Source organism: Euprymna scolopes, chromosome 1 (assembly GCF_053919585.1).
Source record: "Euprymna scolopes isolate OS-2025 chromosome 1, ASM5391958v1, whole genome shotgun sequence".
Classification (NCBI taxonomy): Eukaryota; Metazoa; Mollusca; class Cephalopoda; order Sepiida; family Sepiolidae; genus Euprymna; species Euprymna scolopes.
The window spans coordinates 191,966,811-191,985,057 of NC_136482.1; the positions used below are offsets into that span (position 1 = coordinate 191,966,811).

Here is an 18,247-nt window from a genome sequence, read left to right on the forward strand (position 1 = left end):
AAAATAAAATAATAATAATAAAAATAGCAATAATAATAAAAATAGCAGTAATAAAAAATAATGATAATAATAATAATAATAATAATAATAATAATATTGAAGAAAGAAATATCTGCTCTTCAAAAATGACTTAAAATAACATGGTCTCCAAAAGATATAAACATCATATCAGTTATGTAAGCAACTAGCCTAATGAAAACATCTTTTGAAATATTTGGGGAAAATTCTTGGAAGAGCAAACTGTAATAAAATACAGATAAACAAGACAACGTTTATCCTTAAAAGTGTCCTCAGATAAAATTTAAAGCCATCCTTTCAGCTTATGTGTCAAGAGAAACTAATCTTCCAGTTTTAGTTGGACATGTAATAAAAAAAAATATATACAAGAGAAGGCCGTCAAGCCAGACATTTTTATGAAACAAACCTGAAAAGACTGCGCTCATTATTGATGTAACTATTCCACATAATTATGGCCTTAATAATGCCAAACCGAAAATGATAACAAAATATCAGAACCTCAAAAATGACTTAAAAAAGAATGTGGTTCCTGAAAGAAATAAAGATTATACTGTTCATGGTTGATCTAACCAAAGTCTATAAAAAAATATTTTAATCCTTTGAGAATAAATGTAACTCAAATATTTGCCCCAGGATTTCTAAGGACTAATTAAACTAAAAAAAAAAAAAACCCTTATCACTAAGGGTATACAAAGACATTTTAGGGTGTGTGTTCCTTGATAGAAGCGCTGGTTGAGTTTGAATAAAATAAATACGTATTAGATACGTTTGAAGCTGAAACAACGTATTATTACAAAATAAACAGATATTTATTTTGCTTGAAATTTATACATATATTTCGAAGATACACTTCATCATCAGTATGTTTTTCTTTCTTTTTTTTTGCGATGTTATTGTTGGAGCACAGAATCAGTAGAAGTCCATTTGTTGTTTTTACGATAATCTTTTCAAATGTTGGAACAGTGCATTGGACACGCAGAATTCACGTTAGGGTTTGTGTTCCTTGATAGAAGCGCTGGTTGATTTCCAACAACAACATGGCAAAAAAAAAAAGGAAGAAAAACATACTGATGATGAAGTATATCTTCGAAATATATTTATAAATGTCAATATAAATTTCAAACAAAATAAACATCTGTTTATTTTGTAATAATGCATTGTTTTGACTTCAAACATATCTAATACGTATTTATTTTACAAAAACATTATTCCATAGTTATGATAAATAATACTCATAGAAAAGTCTTTTTACTGTTACTAAATGTGTGAACAAAGTTAAATCTTTTACAAAATCACATCAAGATGCATTCAATAAGGAGAGGACTTGAATGCTGACTAAACCCTTTTCCTCGAGGGTCTAAAGTCTCTCTGTACAAGGGTTTCTCAAGTCAATCTGGCATGAGGATACTTTTCTCTATAAATAGATCAAATCACATAGTATTTGCAGCCCAAATAAGCTTTTCTCAGTAAAGATAACCCACAAGGAATGGTGTACCTTCTCCAAGTGATATTAACTCAAGTAACAGTATGATTATTGACGGACTATAAATAACAAAAAAACGTATGAAAAGATTGTTTAACATACTTCTTTTAAAACTTATTTCTTTACCTCTCATTATCCCGGAACTCATTTTAAAACCAAGTTTATCTTCTAATTTCTAGCAAACTAATAAATAAAAGAAATACAGTTTCATAAGTGAGCAGTAAAAAGTAAATAAAATCAGGAGGCCTCCAGAGCGTAATCGAAAGCACAAAATAAAATTAACCCAGAGCAGAACTAAAGCTGTTTTTATCCCCCACTAGAAAGACGAACGATGATCAGGATCACTAGAGCCTTTGAAGGCTCAAATCAGGAGACAGTGATGAAGGTCTGTGGTCAGTTCAAAGGTCGCCTTGGTCTTTCATCAAAGCTAAAGGTAGCTTCATATGGTGAAGTTAAGGAACTAGTCATGAAGACAACCCAAGTTTAATTAAACTGTTGTGTGATTATTTCTTAGACAGTAATATCGTTCCTCCTATCCCAGTCATTTGAAATTATCACTATTGAAAAACAATACATGGATCATGTTTTTCTTTTTATATTGACATCATGCCATGAAGAAGGAAGAAATAGAGCAAAAAAACAAAACCTACAAATATGTCCTTACTATTCGTCACGACAATAAATCAACTGTTTCAATCTAAAAAGACTCCACCAGGCGACAAAAACAGCCTCTTGTTTTAGTCGAGGCAAAACCTTTAATGAAAATTAAAAGATGAAAAAAACAAAAAACAAAAAGAAAGCAATTTGTAAGGCCTTCATTTCCAAAATTTATAACTCCTATTTTATGAATTTGGACATGTGTGTTAATCTTAAGAGGGAGACGACGTAAGTTGAATCAGTAATTATGAATTCATTGAAGGTATTTTTTTGTTATTTCAATTAAGTCACACTTCATTCATTTAAATGACAGGAAATAAAGAATTAACTAATGGGAAGCCGTAATTTTGTTTAACTAAATTGAATGAAATGATATTTTGCTCCTTTTATTGAGCACTATCAACAACCTCGTGAAATTCAAGGATTTTTACGTTTTGATATTTTTAACCCTGAACACACACACACACACACACACACACACACACACATGTATATGTTTATTATACAAGCATTGGTTACATGTGTGCATAAATGTTTCAGTGGGTCCTCAATTCAGAGACATCACCCCATAAGGCACACACACACACACACACACACACACACACACACACACATATATATATACTAGTCTACCCGTTCGCCCTTAGAAGGTAAAATGAAAAATATTCAAAATAAAAAGTGATTTTGAAATTTTATTGTCTTTTATAGTCTTAAGAAAACATATTTTTAAGTGATGAGTGAAAAAAATAAAACTAAGGAAGCCTCCAGGGCACTACTGCAAGCATTAATTAATATTAAGGAGGCCTTACTAAAAGCACTACTAAAACCACATTTCTGCCTCCCTTCTCCTTGAAGAGAAAATATTCTTTAAGGAAGACCTGAAAAAAAAAACTATCGTCAGAATCCACAGGAGCGCTACTAAAAGCAATAAAAATGGTTATAAAAATGATTATATTTATATATTGTCTATTAATATTTAAATCAGTGTTATCTTTTTAAAATCAACGGGGTTAAATTACATTTATTGGAAGTGGAGGGCAAGATTAATTGCAGGTGGACAATATCAACGACGCATGAAGGTATGTCCAAAATACATGTATCACACACACACACACACACACACACACACATACATACATACATACATACATACATACATACATACATACATACACACACACAAACATATATATGAACAATTAGATAGGAATATATCATACATAGACAGCAACAACATAATTCTAGGGTTCAAATAGTGAAGAACCAATCATAGACATTTAGTGACACGTATACACATCAGGATGAAACCTTCGTCCCAAGTACGCATATCAACATTTAGACGATTATACAACATACACCGTTTTGTGACTTTTTGGTACGCAATAATATAACACACACACACACACACACACACACACACACACATATATATATATATATATATATATATATATATATATATATAAAATTTTTCTTCACCATATTCCCTCTGCTTCACTTTTTTGTTATTAAGTAAGATCTTTGACTTACTTATTGTTTCATCAAATACTTTTGAATGCAAAATCCAATCCCGCATTTTGCTAATTCCCACCCTCTGATGAGAAGGAAAGTATTTCTTCGAAACTCTGCGGATTAAGGACTATCCACTTATCTAGTGTTTCCTTTTCAGATTAAATGTTTTTAACTCTTTTTCAAAGTGTTCTTAACATGTTTTATTAACTGTTTGATCGTATATATATATATATATATATATATATATATATATATATATATATATATATATACCATTAAAACTAAAAGATGTAATTCACGTTCATATGAAATATTAATATATTAATTTTTCTTTTTATAATCGCTTGAAATTTCCTTATAGTATGTATTACACATGTTTCGTTAAATAGCGGAAGGCCACTAAACAAGTCAACAGAAGGGAATGGATGTTCCTTAAAAAACTGATAGAAAGTTTCTTTTATGTAATGAAAGAATAAGTTGGAAAAAAAAAACAATATAATGTAATAAATTTTGAGTTGAGCATCGGAACTGTGTAATATTATGGTACGCCTCGACTACACCCGAACCAAGACCCCCTCCCCTCCCCGACAGACACACACATACACGCACACACGCATACGCACAGATGTTGAATTGGGAAGATTCAGAGATCAAAAGTGAGATACATGGACAGGCAATAGTGAGGTCGTTGAAATCTATTGACCTCTCTAGACGGGATGGCGCCTAACAATTAGTGGTCAGTTTCAGGCGGGTGGTTGAGAGTAACATCTTTCTTTTCGGAACTTTTTCACAACGTTTCAATCGATGTAATTTCCGACTTTCTTCAGGTGTATCTTGTCGAACTCAGGAATTTTTCTGTCGAATTCGGGAATCTGCACAGAATTTCGAACAGAGCTCTTTATTTCATCTACAAGGTTATCATATTTATGAATTTCAATATAAATTTCAAACAAAATAAATGTCTCTTTATTTTGTAATAATGCGTTGTTTTGGCTTCAAACGTATATAATACGTATTTTATTTAATTCAAACTCAACCAGCGCTTCTAAGGAACAAAAATCTTAACGTACATCATACATAGTCCATCGATAGTCCATCGATATCTGCGGTTTCGGGAGACAATGGGAATTTATCTCGTAAGGCTAAAACTATCAGGTGGCAAGAGACTTTGCGAATAGACGGCAACATAGGCCTGGTTGAAAAAACAACACGAGGATTAGATGCAAAATAACACCGTTGTACAGACACAGAAATTTGCTTGGCAAAACGGTCACTAAATTCTAGAGACTATTTATATTAAGTCGATGAGACCTTCTCTTTGCAAGCAAAAAGAAAATCTTATCGGACTTAATTTGGTCTCTATGTAATTTTGTTTCCCGTTTATTTTTTATATTTTTTTTCTCCTTTCCCCTGCCATATTCATGACTTAATTTATTTTTTTTAATCATATTGTCCTCGATTTGGCTCTGTTGAGCGAGGATCGAAACCGGGTTAGCTGGCCTTTATTTTCATTTTTTATTTTTTAAATAATTATTATGTATATCGGTTTATATGTAGCCATCATTAAATTCTGTACCCCTCGAAAGATTTTCATATATATATACAACGCTCTGATCTGGCATCAATTGAAATGAGTGGCTCTTATCTTGGGAAGGCTCCATGTTTTGACAAGCTTCCAGATCTGATCTTTACTCCTGGTCCTGATGGAACACGTACATTAAATCCGTTGCCAGGGATGCTGGGAAAACGGTTGGATCGTTCTACTGCTCCAGTAGATATCTCACTTTTCTTTCTTTTTTTTTTTTTGCTGATGCAATTCTCTAACTGCATAAGAGCCAAATACGCCCAAGAATGGAGTACTACTGCTACATCTGGGCAGAGGCTGCTAGAAGCAGCTCATCCTGCCTTGACAGAGTTAAAAATAGACTTCGTAGTTTAATGGAGAATGCCCTTTTCTCTTCCCTGCAACCTCTTTCTCACAGAAGAGACATCTATGGATATCTACTGTGAAGGGGTGGGATTTTTCTGCTTGCTGAGTCAATCGGGTTAGTATGTACGTCCAATGGTCACGTGCTGCGAGTTCATCATAGCACAATCCATTAAAGTACTTGTAAAACAGGCGTAAGCTTTAAAATACTTAAGTCGTTTGGATTCGTTAAATCCGTTTTTTGTTTTTGTCTTTAATTAGTAGGATTTATTTTTAGATAAAAAGGCGGGTTCCTCTATTGTGCCTCCCTCAACGTACATATCCCCGAAAAACCCGCTTAGCAACAAAATCACGCCCCTTCACGGTTGAGGTTCCTAAATGCTAGAAAGCTTCTACTCTAATAGTTTCTTCCCTCGAACAACTGGACTTTGGAATTCCCTTCCTGCTACTTGCTTCCCTGACTCTACTGATATGCAGAAATTTAAATGTAGCATGAACCAACATCTTGTTAATCTTTCCTAGGCAAATAGTAACCCCTTACGTACAAGTGGCGATATGCCTTGTTAGGGCTGAGCGTGAGTAAAAAAACAATGCGCATTAAAAAACAAGAGTATTTACTATTTTGGAACTTATTTGGATTCTTTAAAGTACTGTTCTCATCCTGAGTGCTATTTTCACAATGTTTCGGTTGATGTAACCTCTGACCTTCTACAGATATACCTTGCCGAACTCGGAAATCTTTCTGCCGAATTTTAAACGAAATCTTTCATTTAATCCACAGAAGTGGCATGTTCTCGTTCCATCAGCCATGATTGGGTAGAATTACCAAGTAATTCACAATTGTATCCTGAGTATCGCCTGCACTGAATATTGAACCTTCAACCTCTAGAAGAGTGTCACTTACAACTGAATTTCACTAACTACTTTATCCGTTACGTCAAGGGTCCTTGCAAACGAGATGTACATGAAGAAACAAGAAACGTGATCAAATGTCAAAAAGAAGATAAGTTAAAAGTATAATATTACAGTTTTGAATATTTTTGATGAAGATTGATTATTCATATTATTTGGAAACTTTCGACTATTGTTCTCATTGCACAATGTAACCCCAGGCCTTTCTTGTCGAATTCAGGAATCTTTGTGTCGAACTCGGGAATCTACAGCAAATTTCGAATGGAACCTTTTATTGAATGCTCACATTCTACCATCCATGACTTGGTAGAAGTCCTATGCGATTCGCAATTGTAGTTTTCAGTGTCGCCCGCACTGAAGATGGAACCTTGTACATTTGGGGGGGGGGGTTGAAAAGAAAAAAGAAAAAAATTGGTGCTTCTTCATTATAAGAACAAAATTCAAAAATCGAAATATTGAATTTCAAGTAAAGCCAATGATATGTACTTAATTGTCACGTCGCAGTAATGAACATATCCAAAAATTACGAAAAACGATTTGGTAGAAAATTAATTATCATGAAAACAGTTTTCGGGGCCAATTAGCAAAAACTGAGTTTGGATAAATTGGCCAAATATTTCAGAAAATAATTACTTATTTGGAACTCTCCAGTTTCATTTTTTTGCTAATTGTCTCTTAAAACTATTTTTTATTAATAATTAATTCTCTACTTTATCATTTTCCGTAATTGTTTGATATGTTCATTACAGTGACATGACAATTAAGTAGATAGTATTACTTGAAATTTAATATTTCGAATTCGAATTTCGCTCTAATTAACGATGAATCACCAAACATTTAAAGGCAAACAAAAAAACAAAAAACAAAAAAATCAAATAACAAAGACAGGCGAAAACGAACTTTAAAATTTTTCTATTTCATCACACATTACAAAAAAAAAAACAACTAAAAACAAAACAAAAAAAAAACAATAAAATAAACAAACCCACCAAAAATATCTATGTTTTCCTAAATAGTTTACCTGCCTGAAATGGCGCCTGCATTATAAGTCATTTGAATCTCGTTTAAACTTGGGGTCAGTTGATTTTTGCAATATCATTGTGAGATTTTGTTTAATAAAGATTTGATAATAGTCTACGTTTTATGGTTTATGCTCATTGATTTGTGACTATTAAACTAGTTTAAATACAGCATGAAGCAACAACTGATCGCAAGTGAGTTAATAGGTCGAGTCTTTGGACTAGCCCATACATGACCAAAATAAGTCCAGCATTATAACTCTCCGCGCAAAAGAAATAATGCGTTACACGTTCGCTGATTGTATCAGCAAATTGATCAGTTTTGTATTTTTGTTAACTTTCAATACTATCTATATATTAAACCACACTAAAAATAAAATCAAACAAACGAAAAAACTGATTCGTTGTTTTGTTTATTCAATCGTATGTATATTGTAAATTCAAAATTATGAGGAACTAAATAATATATATATATATATATATATATATATATATATATATATATATATATATATATATTATTATTATTATTATTATTATTATTATTATAATAATAATAATAATAACAATAATAATAATAATAATAATATGTATCTATATTCAGTATTTACTTCGACAGTATATATAGCTAGGTAGTAAGTTGTGAAAATATATATGGCAATTAAGTTAATTTTTTTATGTTTCACCCTTTTGAGGATTCGTCAGGCTCACAAAAATGAAACGCGGAAAATTCTGTGTAGCTTAATTACCATATATATTTTTAATATGTGTATATATAAATATATAAGTGTACATATATATATATATATATATATATATATATATATATATATATATATAAAGATGGCGTTCTATTTAATGTTATTTAAAATGTTAAATAAAAGTGACTTATGATCATGTTTTTAGGTTATAAAAATTTAATAGATATAGGCAATTTTGTGAAAAGATGGCAGAAAATGTTTTATTTGTGGGTTTTAATCAGAATTTCAAAATGGTTTTCATGCCCGATCGATTAAATTGAAATTAATCGAATTATTTTTTTATATATTTTCAAAACATTGTTTAGCTTTTTATTTCATTTTTTTTTTTCATTTCTCATCATATAATTCGACTCTCATACTTCCAATAAAATTGTCCCTAATAGTTTTTTTTATTATTATTTGAAGTTTTGCAATGAAATATTTGATCTCGAAAAAAAAAAAAAAAATGGTTATGAAATACACGATCTTATTGGCATTTAGGTTGGTATATTTTTTCTTTTATTATTTTTTTTCCTCTTTCTTTCTGCTTCGGTCGACGTTTTCCTTTTGTTTGTTCACTTTTGTGTCTGGTTTCAATTGAGATTTTTAGGCAAAAGAAAGAAGAAAGAAAATAAAAGAAAGAAGAAATAAAATAAAAGAAAGAAGAAAGAAAATAAAAGAAAGTGAGTAGGAGATTATATGGAAACTCGACGTTAAATATTTCTTTCTTTCTATTTCTCCTTTTCCTTTCTTTCCTTTTCGTTCGACCTCTTCTTCTTCAGTTTTCTCCTACGGCGATTGGCTGTTTTTGCTCACGTGATCTGCTACCTCCGAGAAGTCGAACTTCGTGTACATGACACGCAGCAATTTTTATGGAAGGTTCGGCGTTTGCATAATTTCGCCGCCACAATCATCCGGCATCGATTAATCGGCAATCTGTCCTCGCAGACCTGTGGTACTTCATCAGCTGAAGAAGAAAATAAAACAAAATATGTGAATTAAAAAAGAAAAGGAAAAAATCGTTAAAAATCCCTTTTTTTTTTTCAGCCCTTTTACCCTTAACCCTTACCCAGTGGGTCCTGGATATGACCTTATAAACTATATCCGATGGTGAGGCTCCAGCTTGTGGGCGTTGGGAGTGTGGAGCCACTCTTTAATTGCCATTTCTCCCAGGTCCACTCTGGAGTGATAGTACCTGTTAGGGTCCCAACTATGGGTTAAATAGAAACCGACTTGAAAAAACATTCTACTAAAAAACTTTTCTTCCAAATGACTGGATTCGGCATTAAATAACCTGAAAAGGGTTGATATGCCGTAAAACATAAATAAATTAAATATTATTCAAAACAACTTCAACATTTTCAAGTTTAATTTAAAAAATAAAACAAACAAACAAAAAACAAGCAATGGTCGATAATAATAACTTTTTTTTTTTTTTTTTTTTTTTTTTTTACAAAGGCATCACCACATTATCAAGGCCCAGAGGCCACTCAAGGATAAGGGTTAAAGAGTGTACAGTAGAAGTTGGTCAATATAGTAATCATTAGTAATGAAAATTTGGTAAATTTAATAACTTATATGGAACGGCTCATCAAGAACTTATTTACTTTAGACTTGAACAAAACCATATTGTAGTCAGCCGGAAAGCAGGAAAACGGAAGACAATTCCACAGGCGTGCAGTTCTAAGAAAGAAGCTTTGTTCATGGAATCTACGTTTAGGTTTAGGCACAGATAAAGAGTGGGGGAAATTATTGATAGTGTTTACAGCTAGACGAGTGTTTCTTGTGAAAGTTTGGCGAGGGGGGACCATAGATTGAAGCTCAGTTGAACACTTTCCATGAAAATAACGATACATCAGAGACAAACTCGCAACATCTCTTCTGTGAGATAGAGGTTGCAAGGAGGAGAAAAGGACATCTCCTACGAGGCTACGAAGTCTATTTTGAACTCTATCAAGGCAGGACAAGTTTTTTCTAGCAGCTCCTGCCCAGATGTGGCAACAGTATTCCATCCTTGGACGTACCTGGCTCTTATATAGATAGAGAATAGCATCAGCAGTGAGATATCTACTGGATCGATAGAAAGATCCCACCATTTTTCAAAGATGTTTAAGAAAACTTTAAAAAATGACTTTCCGTTGGATTTTTTAAGAAACGAACCAGAGTCGAATTATAATAAAACGGACCTTTATGCATTGTTATTAAAAAAAGAAAAGAAAGAAAGAAAAAAAAAACAGAAAATAATTTTTAAAATAATAGTTATTTACTTGCTTCCCCACGAGGGTAGTTAAACAGTTAAACACTAATCTTATAAATGTGAGGAAAACTAGTTCACACAAAAAGAGACACGCGGGATTGGAAACATTGCCCACGTCTTTAAGGATTTCAGCTTATTTATTTATTAGAAATATTAAAAAAATAATAAAGTAAAAAAGTAAAAAAGTAGTACTCTGGGTTGAAAAAGTCTCAGTCTTTAAAGGATTTGCTAAAATAATCGCGACTGCGTCTAAAGTCGTTTGATTGTTTTTTTTGTTTTTTTTTATTAATAACAACACTTTTCGCGCGAACGAACCCAGTAGATCGCTCGTGTAAAGAGGGAATATTTAATAAAAATTGGAAGTTTTCTTTAGTAAATATATTTTTAGGTATGGACTTAAAAAGATATTTCTCCAAAATAACCTCTCGAAACTTTTGAGTAAATTTGTTTCATTATTTATTACAAGATTGTTTTACGATATTTTACGCTGACGGACTCAGGCGATAGCCTGTGTCGATGTTGCTTTAATCAACAGCATTAGTCGTACATTGATCGTGCTTAATTTTTAGTCGTACATTTTTAGTAAAACCGTGTAGGAAAGTGTTTAGTCGAAAGTTAACAAAGCCCCTAAAAAGAAAGTTGCGTCCCTTTGATCAACGTTGGTCAGAGTTACCACCCTTTACGATATTTGCATTATGAGCTGGCTATGAAGTTAGCCATTATTCCTATTTACAATGCCTCCCCACAGGACAGAGTTAGACACCAGGGTCGTTTTTTAATGTGGAGAAAAGGAACAAAAATAAAAATTGTTTCAGGTGTGAAGGATTTCTCCTCCACTGACAGAGAACAAGAAATTGAAGTGCAGCATCTGAAGAACAGATACTAGACTTTGATCTTGTCCCGATAAAGTTAGCCATTATTGCCGAGAGGAAGGGGAGTTACTTCAGCTGCCGAAGAAAAAATAAAAAATCAAACAAAACATACAAATTTAAAACAAAAATTTTAAGGAAAATTAGTTGATTCTCTAGTACCATTTTGCTTCAAAGCAAAACTTACTGCATAATAAAAGAGTAAAATATCAAAAATGAATATGATTCTTTTGGACAGAGTGACTGCTCTATGGAAGAATTGTATCATGAGATAGCAATAAAGTCAGCCATTATTACTGATGGCAAGAGGAGTTAATTGCATTAAAGTTATACATGAAATCAATTTAATGTGGGTGAAAATAAAACCCACTTTTCTCAATGGGACATTTTGGAAACTTACAAAAATAAGTCTGAATAGACCTGTCAAACTTCCCCGGTAGTGGCGCCGCAGATAGCCGGCAATAAAATAGCCTCTCCTATTGAAGGTGGAGGCTATACATGGAACGATGTTCTCTTAGGACCGACCTAGACTAGATCTCATTCAGATTATTAATAAAACGGTTATTCGGAAGTTTTAAGCAATAGTTCTAATGGATGTAATTTAATTTTACTAAGAATTGTAAGGAAAAAAAAAGTTTTTTCAATTACTTCATTTAACATAAAGAAGGTTTTATGATTTTAATAACAAAATAAATGTAAAATGCTACGATATTGTAATTTTTCTTAAACAAAATATTCGAGTAATTGTAAGAAAATTCTTTTCAATTACTTTAGTAAGATAAAGTTACCTCCCTTAGGTTCAATTTCCGAATAACCAATAAAACTATCACGCTTTCATTAGTAACCTACGGATGACCAACTGTCAATGCATAAACTCTCTTCTTTAAGAGAAGCCAGGGGTTTTCTTTTATGACTCTCAGCCTGTTAATACTTACGCATTGATAGGATGCGTATGATCACATCTTTGTTCAACTGATCACCGGCGTGCGTTCCACGACACGTGTAGACGCCGCTGTTGTCATAGGTGGCGTTTTTGATGGTGAGGACGCCATTTCTGACTGTGATGTGGTGGTCTGAGTAAATTTCACGGTCCTTGAAGAACCATTGTAACCGTGTGTTTGGATAACCGTCGGCGATGCAAGTCAGTGTTATTTTGTCACCGACGTGCATAGTCGGGCTGCTTTTTTTGATTTCCAAGTTCAGCGAATCTGAAATTGAGAAAATTGAAAAAAATAAATTGAAAAATGGCCACAGAAGAATTCAATGCTAATTGTTAAAAAAAAAAAGTTTACAAAGAAAAGAAAAAATATCACGTGTTTTTCAGACACAAACATACCTATAAACATACAGGCATCTATGACATTAGTATAACGCACTGCTATATACGAGAGGCGTTCCAAAAGTAATGCCCCCTATTTTTCATTCCACTCGAATGATTCAGAGGAGATTGCAAATTGCATTATTATGATAACTGAACATATTCATTCATGACCTGAAAGTTTCATATCTATGTTGCAGATATTGACGGTGTGAGATTTCATGGCAAAAGTACATTGAGAATAGTGGTAACTATGTACAAAAAATAAAATCTGGAACACTGAAGACTGCCCATTTTAATGGTACCGCTCTTGTCTTCGGGGCTTTTTAACATTTTCAGTTAAGAAAATAAAGCCTCCTATTTTTTAACTTTAAAGTTGTTGTTTTTTTCAGTTAAAAATCTGACTACAATCACAAGTATAAATCGAGTGCTCAACGTGTGAAACAGTCCACATGCTTCAAAGCTGGTAACCCTTAATTTTCATCTCCGTTGTTTTAGTAATATTTAACATTTGTTTATATTTTAGTAAATTATAAGACGGCAAATGATATACACTAATTGTAAACGCAATGCACATTATAACATATAATACAAAAATGATTCTACACATTATAAATGCATATATATATATATATATATATATATATATATATATATATATATATATATATATATATATATATATATTCACGTTCGGTTGAGAAGGCCTTCCTTCTGTAACCAGAAGGAATGCCTCTTGAGTTTAAGCGTGATTAGTCTGTAAGATCTTCGAGTAATATAACGTGGCTGTATTTTAATAGATTTACCCATTTTCTGTTCCCCCCATACATAACGTAACACAACGTGATCTTACACACACACACACACACACACACACACACACACACACACACACACACACACACACACACACACACACACACACACACACACACATATATATATGTATATGAAAATTCTTTTTGGAGGACAAAATTTAATTATGGTGCAATATAGACCAATTGACATAATGATTAAAAAAAAAAATGAAAAAGTACTAGCTAACTGAGTTTCGTTCCTTGATTAACAGAGCTAAATCGAGGAAAATTGCGATTAAAAAAATGTCATGAATATAGCGGAGGGAGAGAAAAAATAAATATATATAAAAAAAATTAAATGAGGAAAAATCACATAGAAATCAAATTAAGTCCTAAGAGATTTTCTTTTTTGCTTAAAAAGAGGTCTCAAGGACTTAATAAAAATGGTTTCTAGCATTTTTAAATGAAAGAACTAGTGCGACCTGCTCATGATCGTGAACATGTTAGCACTAAAATTCGTGGCACATGCGCATGGTTATTTATAAGGTGCCCGCATATTGCAGAACCATGTGTATTATTCAGAACATCCAAAGGTGAAAAATTTGCATAACGAATCTTTGATAGTACGTGTTGTTTTAAGCGAAAATCTAATATTTGCGTTGTTCGCCCAACATAGTGCGCGCTGCAGCTACATTTGAATAAATAAATAATGGAATTATATATATATATATATATATATATATATATATATATATATATATATATATATATATACACACAGGGCGAGGCAGAAATATCTTCCTCATTTTTAAACTTTCAACTGTCTGTTGCTAATGAACTTATGCAAGTGTAAATGATGTTTTCATTTAGTTAATAACTTGCCATTTTATTTTAGTTATTCTCATCAAACACTATTGTTTGGATTTTTGCAGATCGTGCTTTTACTATAGAAATCACAGAGAGCTTTCCGAGTTCGTTACAAGCTAGGACGGTATGATGCTGTTCCAGATAGAAAATCAGTACAGCTGTGGATCTCAAGTTTCAGCATTTAAAAGAAAGCAACCTCGAAGGCCTTGAAGCGTTCGAACGCCAGAGATTTTCTGTTACTTAATTTCCTACACACTCAGCTCACAAACATGCTCTGGCTTTGGGATTGTCTGATCGAACAGCCAGAAGAATTCCACGCACTGATATGCAGTTGCATCCATACAAATTAACAGTTGTTCAGAAATTGCACGAGTGCGACTGGGAAGATCGCATGACAAAATGTGGGAGATATTTCTGCTTCACCCGGTATACATATATATATATATATATATATATATATATATATATATATATATATATATATATATATATATATATATGTGTGTGTGTGTGTGTGTGTGTGTGTGTGTGTGTGTGTGTGTGTGTATTATCTGATACAGACGATTGAAGAAGGAATAACGAAGATGAAGAAATAAAAATGCTCACCTTGAATGGTAACCTTGACTTCCTTCTCTGCTTCTCCTTCGTAACCATTTCGCGCCAAACACTTGTAGGTCGCAACATCATTGGCCGTGAAAGGGTCAACGAGTAAAGTGCCGTTCTCAAAGATGTGGAAATGATTATCATTGTGTATTTCGTTGCCGTCTTTGTACCAATTAATCAAGGGTTTTGGAACCCCATGCGCTTGGCAAGGGATGGTAAGCTTGTGATTGGGAAGAGCACTCAAATGTGATGGGCCATGGTCTATCGTCACAGGCACTAAAATAAACAGAAACACGATATCAGTAGGAAGAATATCTAAACACCCTGTTCTGTGATGCATAGATCGAATTAATCATGTTGACGCCCCGGTTCTCATTGGTTCACTGAAGTTAAGCAACGCTGAGACTGGTCAGTACTAGATTGATGACCATTTAGGAATAGCAAGCACTGTATGTAGGAGGACGTCGACAACTCCGCGTCCCATCACTGCAATGTTGCATCTCTGTGCCTTTTTTACAAGTATTTCAATGGAATGTTTCTGATGAATTCGTAGTACTTGTGCCTCCCTCGATGTAGATATCCCCGACAAACCCGCTTATCAGCAAGATCACACCTCTTAAATGTAAAGTCCCTAAATGCTAGAAAGCTTTCTACTCTACTAGTTTCTTCCCTCAAACAGCTAGACATTGGAATTCCCTTCCTGCTACCTGCTTCCCTGACTGTACTGATATGCAGAAGTTTAAATGTAATGTAAACCAACATCTTGTTAATCTTTCTTAGGCATGATCCCAATAATTAACGCATTACGTCCAAGTGGTATGTTTGGAGTGAAGGTAAGCACGTACGTAGATTCCATGAACAAAGTTTCTTTCTTAAAAGTGCACGCCTGTGGAAATATCTTCTGTTTGCCTGTTTCCCACCTGACTACAACTTGAATGTCTTCAAATCCAACATAAACAAATTCTTGGTGAATCACCCCCTTAAATAAGACACTTTATCAAATCTCCAATACTAACGATTACTACGATACTATCCCATTGATTACCGTACACACAATAACCCTTATCCCCGAGTGGCTTCCGGGCCTTGATAAGTGGTGATCTCCTTGTAAAAAATAAAATAAAATAAAATAAAAAGAAAAAAAGAGCTGCAAAAACCTAACATCGTCGTCTTCCTTGACAAGGATATGCATGCGACTGAGAACCGGTTACGAATTTCATACTCCCATAAAACTTCCTCCTTTAGAGAAAGCTGGTTTAATCCGCTTAGGGAGCGTGTCGCTTCAACACAAAACATGCATAAAATAAATGTCGACAACTTCATGTTATAGTGGTGTTAAGCAACGTTGAGCCTGGTTAGTACTAGATGGGTGACCATTTAGGAAAAGCAATTACTGTATGGAGGAGACCATCAAAACCTCCCTGCAAGAGTTGCAAAAACCTCATGTTGTCGTCACTCAACAGTTAGATATTGATTGTGAATTTCATGCTCCTATCATACTTCCTGATTTGGAGGAAGCAGGTTCAACCCGCTTAGGGCGAGTGTCGCTTCTATACAGTACACGCATCGAATAAAGTGATCGATGTCGACAACTTCATGTGATACTGATGCAGATGCAAAGGTAACATATAAGATTGATCTTTAAAACAGGATACGAACATAAAAATATACAGAGTACACGTTCAAAATAACAAACGGACGTGAAGTTTAAGTGCTCCCAATAGTTGCAAGTATGGAAACAAGTCGGACGTTAAAAACAAAGATATGCGTTAAAAGTAAATTAGTTCTCTTGGATGTTGATACAGTCTGGATTGCATGTATCCATTTTTATAATTTTTTTTTATAAAAGACTAACACGAAAACCTGACTTTGCTTAGGATTGAATGAGAATTACTACTAGCCTCGAGGTGCCTTCAATAAATTTCCAGATTTTTTTTTTTTTTTTTTGAACAAGAACTTAAAATATTTGTCAACTCTTGAAAATTCAGTATGCTATTGCTATACATTTTTATGATTTCAGGTTCAAACGAACAGCTACAGCAGAAATTGGAATACACCCTACTAAAACTTGATTGTCACTGCTGGTGAATTTCAAAAATGCAATCTAGATATAAGGTCACTTTAGAAGAACGATATGCAATAAAATTCTGTTTTAAACTTGGAAACAATGTCACAGAAACATGTGGAATGCTTCAGACTGCCTTTGGACCATCTTGCATGAATTGAGTATCAGTTTTTGAGTGTCATAAGAGATTTAAGGAAGGCACGGAGTCTGTGAGGGATGATAAGAGGTGTGAGAGGAGTAAGGAAAACAGAACACCAGAGTTGATTGGCCAAATAAAGAATTTCATGGATAAAGACCGTCGTGTGTCTATAGAGGCAATAAGTGCACAGTTTGGTGTCAGTGTACCAATTGTACACACAATTATTCATGAGAAACCAGAAGATTTGTGTGAAGTTTGTACCAAGGGTGTTCAGAGAAGATCAAAGAGTATTTGACCAAGGTGGGCATCTAGACAGTTCTTGCCCCTCACTATAATCTAGACCTTGCTTCTTGTGACTTTTGGTTATTCCTTAAGTTCAAGAAAAACCGTAGAGGCTGTCGTTATGAGACAATTAAAAAGATAAAAGAGTCTGTGACAAGGGTCAATGACACGCTCACACCAGAGGACTTCCATGGGGCTTTCCAGAAGTTGTTGGAACGGTACAACAAGTGCATTGCAGCTGGAGGAGATTACTTTGAAGGGGACTAGAGTTTCATGTATGTACTATCAATAAAACCGAAAGAATCGAAGAAACCGAAAAAACAGAAAACTCTGAATTAGTGTCTAATATGGTTTAAATTTCATTAACATTTTTTTTTTTGCTTAGGAGTCACCACTTATCAAGGCCCGAAAGCCACTCAACAATAAGAGATAATGAATGTAAGGTGGTACTGTAGTAATCACTAATGGTTTAAATATGTCAGAATTTGATTATTTATGGGGACGGCTCAACAAGAACCTGTTTACATTGGATTTGAAGGCTACCATGTTGTATTCAATTGGGAAGCAGGACTGTGGAACAATTCTGGGAAAGAACATTTGTTTATGGAATCTGCGTATATATGTTTTTGTAGTTGTAAAAGAGTTCTGTTTTTTTGACTCACTTAGAGATTAAGGCAAATAGATATTGGGCACTAATTTAGAGATTTGTTACCACTTCCATTGTTTTCCTCATTGAATTTTATTCACATGATATAAAAAATGCAATATAAGTTTTAAGGGGG

General features: G+C 33.5%; 1 protein-coding gene across 4 annotated transcripts in view; it reads right to left on the minus strand.

The window, feature by feature from the left end:
* Window positions 1–8,427: 8,427 nt before the first annotated feature.
* Window positions 8,428–18,247, minus strand: part of LOC145278532 (uncharacterized) — a 409,834-nt gene continuing 400,014 nt past the window's right edge. For 3 of the 4 annotated variants that reach the window (XM_080130669.1, XM_080130668.1, XM_080130666.1), the window contains 3 exons: window positions 14,983–15,255; window positions 12,330–12,602; window positions 8,463–9,235 (listed from right to left, as the gene is read on the minus strand). In XM_080130669.1, the coding sequence (XP_079986795.1) occupies window positions 9,093–9,235; window positions 12,330–12,602; window positions 14,983–15,255 (689 nt within the window). In that variant the 3' untranslated portion in view covers window positions 8,463–9,092. Of the gene's footprint in view, window positions 9,236–12,329; window positions 12,603–14,982; window positions 15,256–18,247 lie in introns of all 4 variants that reach the window. The other variant, XM_080130667.1, reaches the window with a different exon arrangement.